Source organism: Vicugna pacos, unplaced genomic scaffold, assembly GCF_048564905.1.
Source record: "Vicugna pacos unplaced genomic scaffold, VicPac4 scaffold_19, whole genome shotgun sequence".
NCBI lineage: Eukaryota > Metazoa > Chordata > Mammalia > Artiodactyla > Camelidae > Vicugna > Vicugna pacos.
This window is the reverse complement of record NW_027328740.1, coordinates 36,648,813-36,666,977: the sequence shown is the minus strand read 5'-3', so window position 1 is coordinate 36,666,977 and position 18,165 is coordinate 36,648,813. Positions and strand designations below refer to the sequence as shown.

The 18,165-nt window shown below is 40.1% G+C and overlaps 1 protein-coding gene and 1 long non-coding RNA gene across 2 annotated transcripts in view; both read right to left on the bottom strand.

The window, feature by feature from the left end:
• Positions 1-18,165, bottom strand: part of LOC140692909 (uncharacterized) — a 101,115-nt gene that overhangs the window by 54,749 nt on the left and 28,201 nt on the right. The window contains exons 4-6 of the mRNA XM_072957118.1: positions 11,513-11,665; positions 10,853-10,976; positions 358-467 (exon numbers count right to left, since the gene is read on the bottom strand). Of these exons, the coding sequence (XP_072813219.1) occupies positions 358-467; positions 10,853-10,976; positions 11,513-11,665 (387 nt within the window). The remainder of the gene's footprint in view (positions 1-357; positions 468-10,852; positions 10,977-11,512; positions 11,666-18,165) is intronic.
• Positions 4,578-7,470, bottom strand: LOC140692926 (uncharacterized). The gene is made up of 5 exons (XR_012068558.1): positions 7,203-7,470; positions 6,222-6,281; positions 5,966-6,123; positions 5,567-5,687; positions 4,578-4,857 (listed from the first exon to the last, which is right to left on the bottom strand). It is a non-coding gene; the product is annotated as an uncharacterized lncRNA (long non-coding RNA).

Here is an 18,165-nt window from a genome sequence, read left to right as displayed (position 1 = left end):
TTAAATCTGTTCCTTTGAGTTTAAACCTGTGCCCTGTTTCCTAGGCTCAGACTTGGTAGCTCTGCACCATTTGAAAAAGAAAGTTGCCTTTAGCCTGAAATCTGCAGGAAAGCCTATTCTCCTGGCCCTGATCTTTAAAAATGTTAGCTCATCTGCACTTCTGTAGAGATGGCAAGTTGCATAATAGAGAATAGCCTTTGTTTTTTTGGAGGTTTTACAGGGGTACCATGATTTGATCCACATGGACAGCTGCAAGAACAGCGGATTCAAAGGACAAACAATTCATAAAGCAAGAAGTATGCAACAACCAACCACAACCCCGCCCCTTTTTAGTATAAGAGGAGACTGAATTCTTACTTGGGGAAGATAGTTCTCCAGGACATCAGTCTGCCGTCTTCTGGGTCTGCCAGCATTGCAAGTGAAGTCACTATTCCTTGCTCCAACACCTCATCTCCCGGTTTATTGGCCTGTCATGTGGCGAGCAGAACGAGTTTGGACTCGGTAACAAAATGACTGCATTGGAGGTAGTATGTCTCCAATGTTTCCTCGTTTCCAATATGTAACATGCACATCATTTATGATCTAGTGCAAATAATTCATCAAAGACAACCACAAAAAGAAACTATACTCACCTAGCTATCAACACTGAAGTCACAACCTGTCAATTTTATATGATGTTGAACAACACAATGGAAAAACCTAACATAGGGAGTTGATTCCACGGAAATAAAATTATTTCTACTCCTTCAATACTTTTTCTTTTCTTTTCTATTTTATTTTGTTTTGCTTATTGAAAGGAAAATAAAAGTCAAGTCATTTTATTTCACGTATTTTTGTTATAGCTACATTCTTTAAATACTACAAAGAGATTTAAACTGCAAAAAATTGTTCATATATTAGTATAAAGATATATACACAATCAATGGGGATTAGGAAAGGAATGGACATTTACTAAAAATCCACTGCAATCTTGTCTTTTACAAGCATATCCTGGAATATAAGCTGTATGATCCAGGGGGCTCCACCCCCATTCTCACTGTTGAGTCCCTTAGCAATCAACTACTAAGGCACCAGCATAGAACCATGTGATCAGTATTTTAGGAATAAATTAGGGAATTAGCACATTCAATTCTAAAACAAAAACCCTAAAATAAATACTGAACTTATTTACAGATAAAGAAAATTGGAACCAAAAAAGTAGTTATTTCCCCAAGGTCACAAAGCTAATAACTGGTAAAGACAAGATTTGAACTCATCTGCCTGATTCTAAAAACTAAGGTGGAAATCCCATTTGACTGGGGAGGGTCCAGCAGCAGAGCCTATCACCCTATCTTTGTTCAGATCTAGCCTTAGACAGCCTGAGACAGCACCACATTCCTATGGAACTTGAGGGCAAATGATAACAATAAGGATTTTATATCCAGTAGTTTGTTAGGTCTCATTTATATAAAGTGTCAGCAGGTCAGCAGAAAAACTCTGGAAAATATGAGTGGGTCCAGAGCTTTCTGCTGATTAGTAACTCAGTCTCTCAGGACATAGTGACCTTCCCATGAGAGGCCTCATGGACATAAACTAAAGGCAGCTGAGCAATGAAAACTAACAAGAACCTGGAACTCAAGCAAGAAGGTTCCCTGCCATCCCCCACCCAGTTGCCTCTTCACCCGCGTGGACACGATGGCAGGAGACCCAGATTCTTGTCTAAGTTATATCATCATGGATTCTCATCCATAATAATGTATGACTCTATGCCGCCTTATGTCCATTAAAACTCAAATATGATAACACCAATATCTCAGCAGAATATCTATGTCTCCACTTCCTGTCTTCTAATAGGAGAATATTTTTATGGACAAAAAGCAGAAATCCAATTTAAAAAACCATGCACGAAGCCAGGTGAAATTCTGCTTAAGAGACTGCTCTCACGCTGAGTAAATGAAAACTCAGAAAAAGTGGCCCTTCTCCCTCAGCAAATGGGAGGTAACCTGATGTGTGTGTGTGTGTGTGTGCACGTGTGTGTGTGTGTAAATCAAATACAATGAATTCTGGGATGTGTACAGTTTTTTTAAGTCACTGTCATTTCATGGGAATGAGCCAACATTTAAATAATTTGAATCTAGTGTTCTGAGAGAGTCTCAGGCTCTTGGTGGAGGAGGTGAAAGGGGAGAGTGAAGGAGGAAAGAGGTACATGAAGCAAAGAACTAAGAATACTGCCAGGGAAAGGCAAGACGTTAGTTTTGTTCTTCCTTGCACCACATACAAATTAGGGACTCGCTTTCTGCTGATGACTTATCGAGCACTGAGTTGCAGGAGAAGAGGGGACAGCTCATTGCTCACTGAGCTTGTGACTGTACGTGGCATCTTATAGACACAAATCATTTACCCTGATCAAACACTCTAGCAGCAGGCTGTAATTCTTCTGTTTTGAGAGACAACAAAGCAGGAGTTCAAACAGGATGCATAACTTGACAAAAGTCAGAGGTCCAGTAAACTAAAGAGGATTAATTCAAACTCAGATCTGAATGCAGAGTCTGATCTTCCCACTCCCAGGACTGGAAAATCCTTAACACAGGCTCCCCAGCTCCCCTGCATTGTTCCTGGCACCAAGCATTTGCCATGGCAATGGTCACCATTTCTCACAGACACAGCGCTCTGTGCAGCAAATGACCTTGATCAGACCTTGATCATCTACCTGCCACGCCCACCAGGCTTCACCATACAGGCAGGAAAGCTGGCTTTCAAGTGCATACAAAGCCATTCCTTGTCTAACCTGGGCTCTTCTGTGGTTTCTCCAGCCTAAAGGCAGCCATGAAACTGCTCACAGTTTGTACATGAGCCACACTACCTCTCTCCATCTGTCTCCCCACCTATACTACTTAGCTATAAACATTTTGAGAATCTTCGACACAAATTTTTAAAAACAAAAAAGAAAGGATTCTGGAACAACTACTTAATACTTACAATTTTAAATGACAAAATACAAAGTGAGTATTTACAAACCGAATCTTCCTTTCTAAATTTCAGTTTTAAGCGTTTAAAAATATAATAGCAAAAAATTTTCACTTACAAAATTGACAAAAACATAAACAATAATCTGGAATAAGTTAAAAATAATGCCCATGTTCTAAATGGAGAAACTTCAGGGCTGTACTGAGGGGTAAAGTAAGAGGTGAGAATGTAGAGACATCAACAAATTGCATGGAGGAAAGCAGTTTTGTAAAGATGTAAGTTCTCATCAGAATAATTCAAAACTTACTGAAAACTCCCATGACAACTCCAATCTGATTTTTTTTAACTTGAACAAAATATTTTGGAATTCTTCAGGAATAATAAAATCATAATACTAGACAAGAAAATTTGGGATGGAAGAAAAGAATGAAAAAAATTCAGACTGCCAATTATTAAATAAATTTTTACAATATGTAAGTTATGGTGCTGGAGTAAGAAAGGCAGATTGACAGAAGGGAACCATGAGCTCAAAAAGAGACTCTAGTGTACACAAGTATTTTGTAAAGGTGGGATTTCAAATCAAAGAGAAAAGTATGACTTCAGTAATTGTCCTGAGACAATCAGACAATCACCTAGAAAGAATAAATACTATTCCTCTCATAAGGACCACAAGATAATTTACAGACAGTGATGTAAATATAAAAAAGTACTAATAACAGCAAATACAACACTTTGCTCTTATTAACTCAACTTACCCTTACATTAACAAGTACTATTATCATCTCCATCTTAGAGATTAAAAAAAACCTACAGAGGAGATTTATTCCAGTATAAGAAATTATTTTTAAGAATAATTTCAAAGATAAAACACATAAGGAATACATTTATTATCATAAGAATATTTTGAGACACTACCAAAATTAAAATCCTCCTAAACAAAATGAAAGGAAAGAAATGACAAGAAAAAGCTCTGTGATACATGTTGTTGAAGACAAGAAGTTAATGTTCATAACATACAAAGAGCTGTCACAAACCAACAAGAAGCTCCCCCACTTAAATGTGTGCAAAGGATAAAAGGAGTCATTCATTTTAAAAAAGTCAAATGGCTAATGAGTGAAAAATGCTCAATACCTCACTGGTCATCAAATGCAAACTAAAACAATGAAAAAGCACTTTTGCTCATCATATTGGCAAATATTTTTAAAAGATATTCTATCTAGTGTCCATCTGTGGGAGAAGAAACCATGAGCGACATTTTCAGAGGATGACATGTCAATGGATATGTAAACTCTGAAAAAGTACGTACACAATGACTCAACACCACTTCTAGGAATCGTTTCCTTTAGGAAAAAACAAATTAGGTCCAAAAAGATGTACCCATCAGGGCATTTACACAGCACTGTTTACAATGGTGATGGTGGGAAGAAAAACTGAAGTGAAATCATATCCAGCAATAGAGAATTGGTTACATAAGTAATTGTGCATCTTTTCATTCCCCTATGGAAGGAATTTCTAGAGTTACTTGAATGGAGTCTGTGATGAATGTAAATGTCACATCCAGGGACTAAATTTCCAGAAGCCTTAACTAAGGGAATACTCATAAAAGATCACAGGAATGTCTGTACAAGAAGGATGCCAGTCAAATATCCTTTCTGACAGTGGAAAATGGAGAAAATTTAACTGTCCACCATCAAGACAATGATGCGGTAAATCACGACGAGCTGCGAGCAATGAGGGAGCCAGCGTTTCGCCGTGGTCCAGGGCCTTGTCCACAGCATTCTCTCACCAAAGGTGTGCGTGGGAAAGAGACCACACCCGCAAATCAGGAGACCCCTCCACTCTATCTGAAAGGACCGGGTGAGTCTGGAGTGGGAGGACGTCTATGATATACACCTGAGTGATTAAAGCGAGCTGCAGAAAAACATATAGTATGGTCTCATTTTTAAATAAAGCATATATACACACACGTATACATGGAATTCTCATATGTGTGTATATATGTATGTCATAGGCATAAAGGTCATGAAATATATATATCAAATTTTCAACAGTTTTTACTCTTCGGAAATAAGGGGAAGGGAGGTAGGGCCTTCCTGTACCACCACAGTTCTCTTTTCAGTATTTCAGTTAAGTATACTTGGAATTTAAAAGTTTATTTAAGTCCGAAGTAAAATGGACAATGCCTCCACAAGACAGAATGCTATACTGGTCATCAAAAATCATGCCAGAGGAGATAGAATATTGTAGAAAAACATATAAAAAGCCGAATGGAAAATGGAGGTGTCCACACAGTAAACAGTCACAGAGTGCTCTCTGGTTTTTTATGACAGAGGTGATCCACACTGATGAAAATATACGTTAACGTGTTAATTATTATCTTTGAATAGCGGGAAAAGGATAGCCTCTTTTGCCCCCCTTTTCAGAGTTATTATTTTAAATGCACATTCTTTTTCATCTGAAAAAAGCATTTTTGGGTGTGTAGTACTATGCATTGGAGAATAATACAAGAATACTTAGAGAAACAGTAACTAGGAGACAAAGCAGCAGCAACACACAATGTAGGACGGGCGATCCTGATTAACACCACGCAGTTACATAAGGACCCACAAAGTGAGAGCACCTGCTGTAACAGGGCGTGGCCCCCTTCTATTTGTCAGCAGTGTCTTCAGGGCTGAGGCAGTTCTGAGCACGGCCAGTGTCAGTGCTGGTGTCTTGATTGATGCTACTGGGGGTGAGGGCACCTGCAAGCCGAGAGGAAGAACAGAAATCATCCTCTGCCTTTTCTGTCTTGTTTCTTTGTTACTTTAAAAGAGAGCCATATATAAGATAAACCGTGTATCTCCCCAAATGAAATTTCAGTAATGAAACCGTTTTTAAAGACTTCACAGCTTATATTCTGCCTATAACTGTCTTTTCAACAAAGATCATATTTATTAAATGTTAATTAACTCAGTTAATTAACTCCCTGTTGAAACATTCTAGTAAAGAACATGAAATGCAGTATGTAAAAGAACCACACCTGCAGTGACTAGCTCAGCTGTCTTGACGGCAGTGCAGTCAGCCCCCACCATCCCGTGGCCCTGAGCTCCTGATGCTGGTAAGAGATTACGCTGCCGCCTCAGATGGAGAGAAACGGTGAAAGCATTTCTTGAACCCTACAGCACTGACAAAACATAACTGACAAATCCCAGGCCCCTTTGAGGCTCTCATTTTCTGTTTCTGGCCAACCCCCATCAATGAGCAGAACCACCCAATCCCCGAGCCATGGGACTCACGTGGGAAGCAGTTTTGGAGAAATTTCCAGGTATAGAATGTAACCAACTATACATAGAACTCTGAAAAAGAAAAGATGCCATACTCTGATTTTGGAAGACACTCAAAATATTCTCCTAAGCCTTAGTAGCTGGAAAGGCTGGGCTTCTCCTAAGTCACTTATTTATTTCACAGCCAGTAAGCATCTCCCTCAAATCCTGCTTCCCTGTGTCTGCTGGGAGCTTGAAGCACACTGCTGCTGTCGATCTTATAAGTCACATGGCAGAGACATGTGTCTCACGCCTGCAATCCTCAAACAGGCTCGCCTCCTAGCCTCACTGTCTGAACTGGGCCCCATTTTCTCACCTGTTTATTTGGTATCTGTTCTTCTGTAAGCTACCTGAAATGCGTTTTGGAACATGTCAGAAGAAGCAGTGGGTTGAGAAATGGACAGATTGAGAGGTGAGAGATGGGCAGACAGAGAGAGAGACTCCAAGAAAAGGGGAACAAATAAAATTTCCTATGCAAAACCCTCTTCTAATCAGGGAAGGAAACCACCACGGAAAAGTGTGAAGAGGCAGGTAGCTTAGGACTGTTTCCTGGATTCCATGAAAAGTAATACCAAGAGATGAGAGGGTAGAACTTTAAATAGTAAAAGAGAAAAAGCACACATGCTTGAAAAATATATCTACAATATGTACTTTCTAAAGAATAGACTGAAATCAGCAGGGCCCAATAACACTACACTTGGGTATTTACAGAAGTGAGAATCCCATCTCCAAACCACAAGGCATCCCTTCAGAGCACTGACAGTCTACATGGGGCGGTCATAAAGCCATCACCGCAAAAGCTATGCTACCCTGCACTTACGAGGAATGAGCAGCTGTGCTCAGGCTGCCCACGCGCATCATTTACACCCCACAGCACCTCTACGGGGGGGACGCCTAGCGAGCCCCGTCTCTGCAGGACAGAAAACCAGTTCTGGAGAGGCTAAGCCGACTTACCAGTTCTCCATCTCACAGGACTGGTCTCTCCAGAGCAGGACACGAACTCGGACCCACGATTGTAACCATGGTACTACAGTGCTTTGTGTGCTGTTTGTGTGTATAATACATTTGTTTCTATCATGAAAGGTTATTTAATAAATGATCGGTTGTCTTGTCTATCTCATTAGCTCACAATCAATCTTTATACTGTTGAATTGTACTCTTTTCCCCTGAAGAAAGGAACGGAAACAGCGGGGGTCAGAAAGAGGTGGGGCTCCATTCTTTATCTGGGATCTCATCTCATCGAAGTCTCCAAACAGGGAAAAGGAGCAAATGTTCTCTTTATCTTTTAAAGAGAGGGCTCCAGTGATGGTGACTTATTCAATTACAAAATCAAGGCTGGGGAAAGGGCACATGCAGCAACTAGAGCAGTATCAGCTGTAGGAAGGTCAAAAGTGCTCACGGGAGGGCTCAGGGGGCAGCCTCATTTAATTTCAATCAATAAAACAATAACAAACTCTAAAACTACTGGCCTACAATGGATTAGCTCTTTCTTGACATCTAGCAAGTTTCCACAGCCCACATGTAACATTATCGGGAACCAGTGAAAGGAAGAGTCCACAGACAAGGAAAATCAATGCCACAGGCAGGCTGAAACCCAGGCTGGAGTTTAGGAAGAGAAAGGGCATAGTTAAGAACTGGGGAAAGGCTGGGGAAAAAAATCATCACAAGGACTCTCAAGCATCATCCAACAATCATATAATCATTCATTCAAGAGAGAGTTACTGAGGTCGTATTCTGTGCAAGATTGTACAGCGGGTGAAGCAAGAGCGCAGCGTCCATGGTGGCAGCAAGTTGCGGGGCTCAAATACACTTCTGATCCCGGTACCTTGCACACTTGTCCTCAATATAAAGGCAAAGATAATTAAAGTAAAATAATACTCTGTAAACTCAAAGCATTGTTGAAAAAAAAAGTTAAAGAAGACCTAAATACCAGGACAGACACTCCACACACATTCCCCTATCAAAAGAAAGTGCTCTTGGAATGGCAGTGCTCCCCAGAGCGATCCGTATATTCAACGTGGTCTCGATCACAATCCCAGCGGGCTCCTCTGCAGAAACTGACTATCTGCTGCTACAATTCATATGGGAATTCGAGGATCTCAGTAACCAATACGTACTTGAAAAAGAAAAATTTGAGAGGACTTATAATTCTCAATTTCAAACCTTACAACTGTATCTCCAGGTGAGATTAGAGGCCATTGTGAAGTTATTACTGTGTTAATCCTTATTTACTAAATTCTCTACAATGAATATTACTGTTACAATAAGAAAAATAAAAAGTAAGTTATCCTTTAAAACATGCACACCGATTCGTTCATTGGGAAAAAATTATTCTATCAATTAAGAGATAAATATCTATTGAAAAAGGACAACTTAAAAACAAGAGTGCATTTGCATTTTTCATAAATTGAAAACTGAAAAGCACAAAGACGTCAAGTTTCTAGGGAGACCAATGCAACATATTAATAGTTATTTTCAGAAATTCTAATTTAACAATAAAAACTCTGGAAAGGGAAAATCGTGACTGAGAGCCAACTGCAAACACATGGAGAGCAAAGGCCTAGAAATCACAGTTCCTTTAACTCTGCTCCTAACACAATAGGAGAGGAAATTCCTCACTGAGGGGACAGTGGAATCCCATGCATAAGACAGGATACACAGTACAAACTGCACTAGAATTGGGGGTGATTTCCATAGAAGAATTCTAAAGTTACAAAATTGCTGAAAAACTATTAAAACACTGACAGAAAGATTAAAACACACAGTCATATATATTATATAGAAACATATGTAGTCTGCTCCCATGTTGCATTTAAATACAAATATATTTGTTCATTTATGGGCACTTATGACTTTATCCCTGGTAGAATATTTCAACTAAAACAAATAATCAATATAACACTCCTTTTGTCAAATCTACTTGATAAGTTACTCTGCTATGTAAACATAATGTGTCTAAGATAGATCTAAAATTAGTGAAAAAGAGCTTTGTATGGCTTCTTGAACTATTCTCAAAATTCAAAGCTTAATTTTAAAACAGATCTGAACAGTAATTCTATATTACCTTTCCCGTCGTGAAATGAACAACACAGTCTATTGTCAAAATTCTGTCCTTACAATGATTCACGAGCACCGTATCCTCACAAAACTGCTGGACAGCAAGGCACTATCCAGACACTGTGACCCAACAAATGAAACACAATGAAGACTGTGACCCTATTCTGGAGGGCTTATAGTCTGTGTCAACACCAGGGTTTTATCTGATTGGTTTGATTTGTTGGCAAAATAAAATCAATCAAGTACTTTCTTCTTTGAGCATTCTATAAGTCATGACTCTGCTGTTAGTGTCATGAGCAGGAAAGACTTAAGCATGACTTGATTAGATCAACTAGCAACAATCATCACTGGAGAGTGAGTAATAAAGAAGTTAACTGATAGCAATGCTTCTCCCTACATGAGACCTAAAATAAATCGACACTGATATCCGAAAAGAAAATGAGAATTTGAGGTCCCCAATAAGAAAAAAATCTAACAAGAAATCAAAAAAGTAAAGATTTTTTCATTAACGTTTCCTGGAAAGATTGGAGCATGGTGGTGTTGAGCTCAGATGCTAGGGAAAAACATGAGGGTCTGAATTCCCACAGCACTAGGTAGCTTTGACACTAATATGTCAGTCAAATTCTCTGCATCTCAGTCTCCGATGCATAGACTGGGGACAACAACCGCACCCATCTCCTAGAACGGTCCTAAGAATTAAGTTATTTTATATATACAAGTTTTAATAAAATACATCAGATATTAAATATTACCCCAAAAGCACAAGGAAAAATGAAAACAGAGATAAATTGGAGTTCATTAAACTTCAAAACTTTGCTTCAAAAGACACCATCCAGAAAGTGAAAAAACAACACTCAGGAGAAAATTTTTTCAAATCATTTATCTGATAAGGAATTTGTGTATCAAAAAAAAAATTCCACAGCTCAACAATAAAAAGGCAACTCAATTAAAAAATGAAAAAAGAATCTGAAAAGATATTTTTCAAGGAAAATATACAAATGGCCAATAAGCACAATGAAACGGTGTTCAATAACATTAGCTCTAAAGGAAATCAAGTCAAAACAACTAGGAGAAACCGCTTCACATTCACTACAATAGGTTAAAATCAAAAAAAGATTAACAAGCACTAATGAGGACACAGAGGAAGCAGAGCCCGCAGCCATTGCTGGTGAGGATGTAACACAGCGTGACCACTTTGGAAAACATCCTGGCACGTCCTCAGAGAGTTGAACATTTGGCTTCTGAATGATCCAGCAATTCTGCTTCCTGGGCACACAAGTAAGAGAACTGAAAACAAATGTTAACATAAAAACTCCTACAGGAATATTCACCATTACTTTTCGCCATTAATTTTCAGAGCCAAAAAACAGAAACAACCCAAATGACTATCACGTGATGAATGGGTAAATAAAGGGGCCCAGCCATACAGTGAAATATTATTCAGCAATAGCAAAGCATAGAGTACTGACTCAGGCCACAACATGGACAAACATTGAAAACGTTACTCAGTGTGAAAGAAGTCAGTCAAAATAGACGGTTCCACTTACATGAAGTGACTCGAATTGCATGAAATGTTCAGCACAGGCAAATCCACAGAGACAGAAGAGTGGCTCCCTGGGGCTTGGGGAGGATGGGGAAGTTGATAATGTCTGCTTATGCGTACTGGGTTTCCTGTTGGGGGGAAGAAAATATTCTAAGATTGACTGGGATGCACATTTCTGGGCATAGAGTAAAATCCGCTGTACATTTTAATGGGTGATTTGTATTAAAACTGTTAAGAACAAAAGCACCTCGGATTAGTACCTTCCATAGTAAATGCAAATTGCTAACATTTATTACAGGAAGAAGAAACTGCCCTCAGCATGAAAGCAGGAGATCAGCAAATATTAGTTAACCGAAATTGGACAAGAGCATTTCACTTGAAACTGTTGCTGAGTGTACAAGAAATATTCAGACATGACAAGGAAAATCAGTTTGACATCACGAAGAAGCATTCTGCTTCAAATGCAAATCAAGGATTCGGCAAGCCCAGCTGCTACAAATGACCAGAGAAGAAACCTGGTTCTTAAAACAAGCACCAGAGCCAACAAGGAAATGGTGGTGAGGAAAGCAGGCGGCCTAAAATCTGGAACAGTGTGCTACAAATAATTTCTCCACTGAAAATTCAAAAATAAAATGAAAGTGATGTAATGCTGTGTTGAACTCACGTGAATGGGCTTCCTGCAGTGCTTGACAGTTCTGTAACCCCGAATGACTCAGGAGAATCAGCATGGCTCCTGGGAGTCCCCAAGTAACTGCCCATCAGCACGCTGACCACCATCACACGTGCCAGGGTTGAATTGCAGAGAAGAGAGCAACCTCTGAAAGGCACAGGGAATGTTGACAAGGGAATAAAAGGCTGCGGTCAATCCTGGGACAGAGGCCCTGTGAGCAGAGGCCAGAAGGCTGCAGGTGAACTGGAGTGGCCCTGGGGCAGGAAGGGACCACAGGGGAGCATATCTCAATTATCTCCTCTCTCTCCCTCGGGTAGGAGGGATAAAGCCTGCATCCTTCTCACCTGGAACTGTGGGTTCTGGCTGGCGGAAGTCTTACCGACACGGAATGAATTTCTCAAGACTGCGGAAAAAGGAAAGAAAGCGAGAGGGATTAGGGAGCCAAATCCACGAGTCTCTCAAATGCTCCCATATTTATTGTGTATAATCAAAGTAAAAAGTCAATAACAGTTGTGAGATAGTAGGCAGGAACTTGGGGAAAGAAGGGATGAGACAGAGATTGTAGACTCCACCATGAGTACTAAGGCTTAGTTTACCTTTAGGGAAGTCATGGGCTGAGGGGAACAAGATACATTTTTTAGACATGTTCATTACAAAGCAGACCACCAGACCAGCCTGGTCCCTGTTTTGGGGATAATAGACTATCTAACACCACGCAGGCCTGGCGTTTATAGCTGAGGGCCTGGGTCATTGCTCTGCAATAAGCAGTGTGCTATCTATAACCTCAAATATGCAAGCAAGGCATTGTCTCTGCTTTTTATGGCAAGGAGACAGGAGTGAGGATGCACAGGTGTTTGCTTTAAAGCAGTTAATAAGCACTTTTTTTTCTTAAAGTTGACAGGCGGCTGGGAAGTGTTACAACTTGTTAACTCAATCATGGGCTCCCACAGGGAACCATTATGGAGGACATCCTAGGATGAAAAATCCTGGCTCTGGATCTTTTCCTGCCAGCTTCAGCCACTCCAGCAGGGTCTAGACACATCCCTGAATAACGATCCCACAGAACCACCTAAACTCTTAACTCCTGGTGCTTGAAACTTAATTTTAGCTCTACACAACTTAATGTAGAAAAGTTTCAGAAATAAAAGATATTATATTCTTTTTATATCTCATCATAAGACTGATTTTTCTGATTGCTCTAAGCTGCTTCTACATGGTAAAGCACCTAATTCTGCAGGTGAATTCAGTACTTTCCTTTGGGTATAACTAGACAGTCTGGGCTGTCTGACTTCTATTAGTCAAATACCAATACACTTAATTGATTTCTTTGTTCATCAATTTCAGCCTGGAGGTGAGGGTCTATCACTATTTTCCTCAGCCCACCCTCTACTCTTTTCTCATCAGCATCTCAGGCCTCCTGAAAACAAAACAAAGCATTTGTTTCCCTTCATCTACACTTTCCACAAAGGCAACAGGAATCATCATGCCTAGAGAATGAATTCAACACAAATGTTAAAACAAAAATCTATAAACCTGAAGCAACTCCATCTCCGACTCATGATACACAATGACATGAGAGTAAGTGTGTCAGGTACAAAGCATGCGTGAGCCTGACCACCTCATTTCTATTCTTCAAAGGAAGGAAGGTTTTCGTATTTTTTATTATCATTCTTTGTCATTGTTTCTGATTAAGCCAAAAAATTTTTTATGAAATAATTAAGCACTGCAATAACAGATTTTCGCTGTATCAATTACAGAAGGAATTCAGAGGGGATAGGAAAACCCACCTCTGTAAAAAATGCAAAATTCCTTCCCCTGTTAAGAACACGAATACAAAATGCAACAGAATTCAAATTCTTGTGGAGAGGACAAAAGCCACAGAATCAAAGCAAAGTCATTATTATGACTCAATCCAAAATTCACTGGACAAACATGCTCAATGCATTCAAATAATTTTTAAGGCACACTGCAAACCATTCACTTAATTATCTACAGGCTAGAGGAAGAATTTCCCTCTATAACAGACAACATAAATCAATAGGTTGCCCCACCAAACAAGGAACAAACATCAGGTTTTTTGCAGTTCTGATAAATCAGCAAGTTTTAAAGATCAAAATCCAGAAATTTTAAACATTCATTCACACCAGAATGAATCAAGCACTTAAAAAAAATAAATAACCCAAAGAAACTAAACACATTGATCACGTACCTGGATCAATGAGAAATTCTTGTACAGCTGGAAAAAAAGAACAGTCTATAGACTTATACTTGAAAAATAAAACTACTTTTAAAGATAACTGCTAAAACACATTTCATCATTCATGTTGCCTTGAAAAATCTGAGGCACTTGTCTCTGATCAGAAAAGCAATTCTGAGTATTAGTATGTTACAATTCAGTGCCAGTTTGCTTTAGAAGAAAAAAGAAAAGCTACTGTTTCTCATCTTGCACAAAGTTTAAAGAACCTCCCTGCCTCTATCTCCTCCCATTTTCTAAGCTCATGCTCCCCAACCCTTCTGAAACAATTATGAGAACCTCTTATTCCCACCAATATGCCAAATCACAAAAGAGTATCAATTTATTTGTGTAAATATATACCTACACCTTGAACTGGAGGAGAAAGATTTCAGAAGGCTATATGGAACTTATTGCTACATTCCTGAAATCACACACATACACGTTCACAGAGACACAGACATATACAAACTGAATTACTGGGCACTTCACAAGCTAAGGACTTACAACTTCTAGAAGATAACTTTGTAGTTAGTTTAAAATACAAAACGGTCAGCTTTTGAAAGCCTTGAACATTGCAAAATCATCCAAATATCAATGAGATCCAATTAGCCTTCTCTGTAGAATGTAATTCCCCATGATGGCAAAGCAGACCCTAAGAAGTAGTGGATCCAAGACTCGTGTTTTTCACTAGCTATGATCGTTTTAAAACATGTAAACAGATTTAGAAAGGTATGTCCCTATGACATTTATTCTTATTGAGATGGCATATGTATTCAATTGTCTATGCAGAAAATAGGACCCATGATGGTGTTTAAGAAATATTTTGTGTATTGAAATATTTATTTTTAAGTGCAGACAAGGAGGGTGGGTATTACTCCATTGTAGAGCACCTGTTGTGCACGCACATGTTCCTGGCTTCAATCCCCTGTACCTTCATGAAAATAAATAAATACAAGTGCTTACTTAAAAATAAGAATAAATTTATATAAAAACATAAATGCAGACTAAAAACCACTGCAATCTAGGAGCCACAATTATAATAAAAAACAAGAGTTTCTATCAAATATTGACTATACGCCAATCACAGAGACAACCACAAATCACACCTGACAACCATCACGTGTGATTCTCAGCAATCCTACTAAGTAGACACGGATGAGAAACCCGGCTCTGCGGATGAGGAGACGGAGCTCGGAGGAGCCGGGGACACTGACCGTCCTGCTCCCCGTGACACCGCGTCAGCCCAGGGCAAGCGCTGACAGAGCTGCACTGAGGGGACACCCAGCTGCATGGAACCATGGGGGATTGGGGAGTCCTAGAAAATACTCAAAAGTGTTCAATGAAAAACCATCTCAAATATATTACTCTGTGCCCCATCCTCTAAACACGGAACATGTCTGGGACCTTTTTGATGCCTCCGTGTCCTTTCTGCCATCATCAGTTACGTGCCCTCTCAGTGCGACCAGTCATGAACTGGACCCCATACGAAGTGCACTCAGATGGAAGAGCTTTAAAAGCTGTTTTATGAAGTTTGTAAGACTCTGTCTATTCCTCACACAGGCGGTCATCCAGCACTACTCACCGGTGCGGATGTACCACCTGAAATCACACCTTTCTGCTTTTTAAAATCCCTTCATGTAATACAGACTTTTAAACAGCAAAGAAGCAGCTCAACCACAGACAGTGGACAGCTTTTCACCAAATGGACTCGAACAGCACATCTGACAACCTGGAAGCCCTTTTCTTCTATTAAACCCACTTCCAGGTACTTCATCATTTTCGGATTGGTGGACTCGGCCTCTGAATGGCCTACTCAGAGAGATCCCATCCTCACATCCGGGGGTGGGAGAGGACCCTGCTGCTGGGAGAAATCAGTGAGGAAGGTGGACATCCTCCAGCCATTTCTGCACGGGTAGAAATGCCACATGCTCAGAAATTATACCGTCAGCACCCCTCGGCTCCCATGGACTGGTTTCACATTAAGCAAACTTATGACACACTGATGCAAGAAAACCAGAAATTTAATTTATTAATGTAACAGGAGATGTGAAACTACAAACCAGATTGAAATATCAGAGTTCAACCATGAGTACAGATTCTCCTCCACGGCCCAATCTCGGGCAGGCAGTCACATGGCAAGCGTGGACAGAAGCAGAGCAGGAAGGGTTTCTAGATTAACTCAATGGACTAAATTTCTGTTATAAGAACAGATCTACTGCCTGGAAAACAATTAATGCCAATCACGGGGCACACTCCATGGACAGTGGCTGAGACACGACTGTGAGCACCTGTATAACTCCACTTTCCCTGTCCTTTCTGGTCTAACTGATGCAGAGGTACAGAGATCCAGGGATGCAGATACCTGTAAACACCCAAAGCCCATCCCTGGGAGCCTGGAAACCAGATAGCCAGGATTTAAATCCCAGCTCTGCCACTTACTAGCTCTGTTACCTTGGCCAAATTACTTACCCTCTGTGTGCCTCAATTTCCACACTGTAAACCTGGGACAACAATCAAATCTTTCTTACTCACTTGTTGTGAAAATTGGAGGATTCATTTCTGTAAAACTCTCAGAAAAGAATGTAGCACATTTTTGGTGCCCAACAAATTTCAATTTAATAAGAAAGTGATTTACAAGTCTCCCATCTAATCATCTTCTGTGTTTCATGACTATTCTGAGTCCCAAAGGAAATACTTATTTCCCCTCTTATAAACTCTTGAGGAGCACCCTTCTGTTTCAAGCCACCACCTGTTTAAACTGAGGGGGGATTCCCTCTTCCCCACTCCTCTGGTCCATGGGAGACTGCTTCTCCCTTCACACTCCTGACCACTGGCCCACGGCTAGCCCTCCTCACACTAACAGATTGAGGTGTGAGTCCGGGGAGACAAGCAGGGCATATGAAAGCTTTCCTTCCCCTCCAGTGTTGGCCACCCTTAGGAAGCAGCCGGGATGCTCAGTTCCATGGCAAGACAGTCCTGTGCATTATGGGTCAGAATCTCTCAAGGGAATGCTCGCTGTGGACCAGAGTTACCTGGGACTGCGTAAGTCTCTAATTCTGGGACATAGTGTCATGACACTCACTCTCCCACAGCCCTGAATTTCATGGAGAACGTGGCTTCATCAGTAATAAAGGAGACACTTATCGCCTGCCTGTTCTTCTTTGTCATCTCTCAGTTGGCTGCTGGACACAACATGTGTATAAGTATTGGGTCCCCTTAAGCCCCAACATATATGAAGTAACAAAAATTCTGTGGCTTAACATTGGTTCAGGGCGACTGTGTAACTGTCCTGACTCTGCTGATGCTAAATTATGTGTATAGGAACTATGGAACCTCCTCAAATATCTTTCATCATAAAACCAGCTTTTCTTATTTTCCTGTTTCTCAGTAATTGCCAAAGACTATCAAATGATGGCTTCACACCAAATAGCAGTTAAGATTATGAGCCCTCTTGTCATACACACTGTGCTAAACACTTTACATAATTTCTAATTCTCACAATTCTACAAAGCAGAAATGAGTGTCCCCATCTCACAGACGAGGGAAAAACTCAGAACGAACTGACTCAGGATCACGTAGCTCAGTGGCAGCGCGTGCACACAAACCCAAGTCAAAACACCACACCCCTTTGTATATGTACCAAATCTCCTACCACCCATTGACACACAGCGGTGGGGATAATACTTAGGGAACTCAGTACACTTTTCAGCTTTAAGGTGCTCCAGAGGCCGCTTCTAGCTCTTTTATAAAATCCCGGCTCACTGGTTTCTAACACTGCAAGAAAAGCCCGATGTTGCAACTGTTTGCACAGGAAGTCTGAAATGTTCACAGCGAGATGATAGAATAAAACTAAGACATAAGCAGAATAATAGTTCCAGGTAGTCAGACATAATGGACATTGTGCTACCCTGAAGCATTAAGCAAAGGAATCAAAAAAAAAAAAAAGTTTAAGACTTCCTTTACAAACAGGAAAGTTAAGACTGTAAGAAGGTGCAACAGCGCCACCTATGGCTTAAAAGGCCTTCCTGGTTGCCTGGAAAGGTGCAACACAAAAATTGCCTGTGGATCAGAAACAAGAATCAGATAACTAAAAGCTTATGTAGTACATACTGCTCTCCTAGTCTTCATGTCTTGCACTGTAGCAAAAACCAACAGACCTGTACTAGGCCTATATTCATAAAAGTCATGTCTGTATTTTTCCAACAGGAGGTAATCTAAGTATCTTGCAAAATACTTCTCAAAGAGCCAGGAAATCATAGAAGTGTATTGAAATACAAAAACATTTATTTACATATTAAAACAGCATGAGCTTTTTTCTATTAAAAAAGCTGACATGTCAAATCAATGTTTTGATATTTTAAAACCTATTAAGAGTGCAGAAAAATAAATCAAAATTTTCTTTAATCACAAA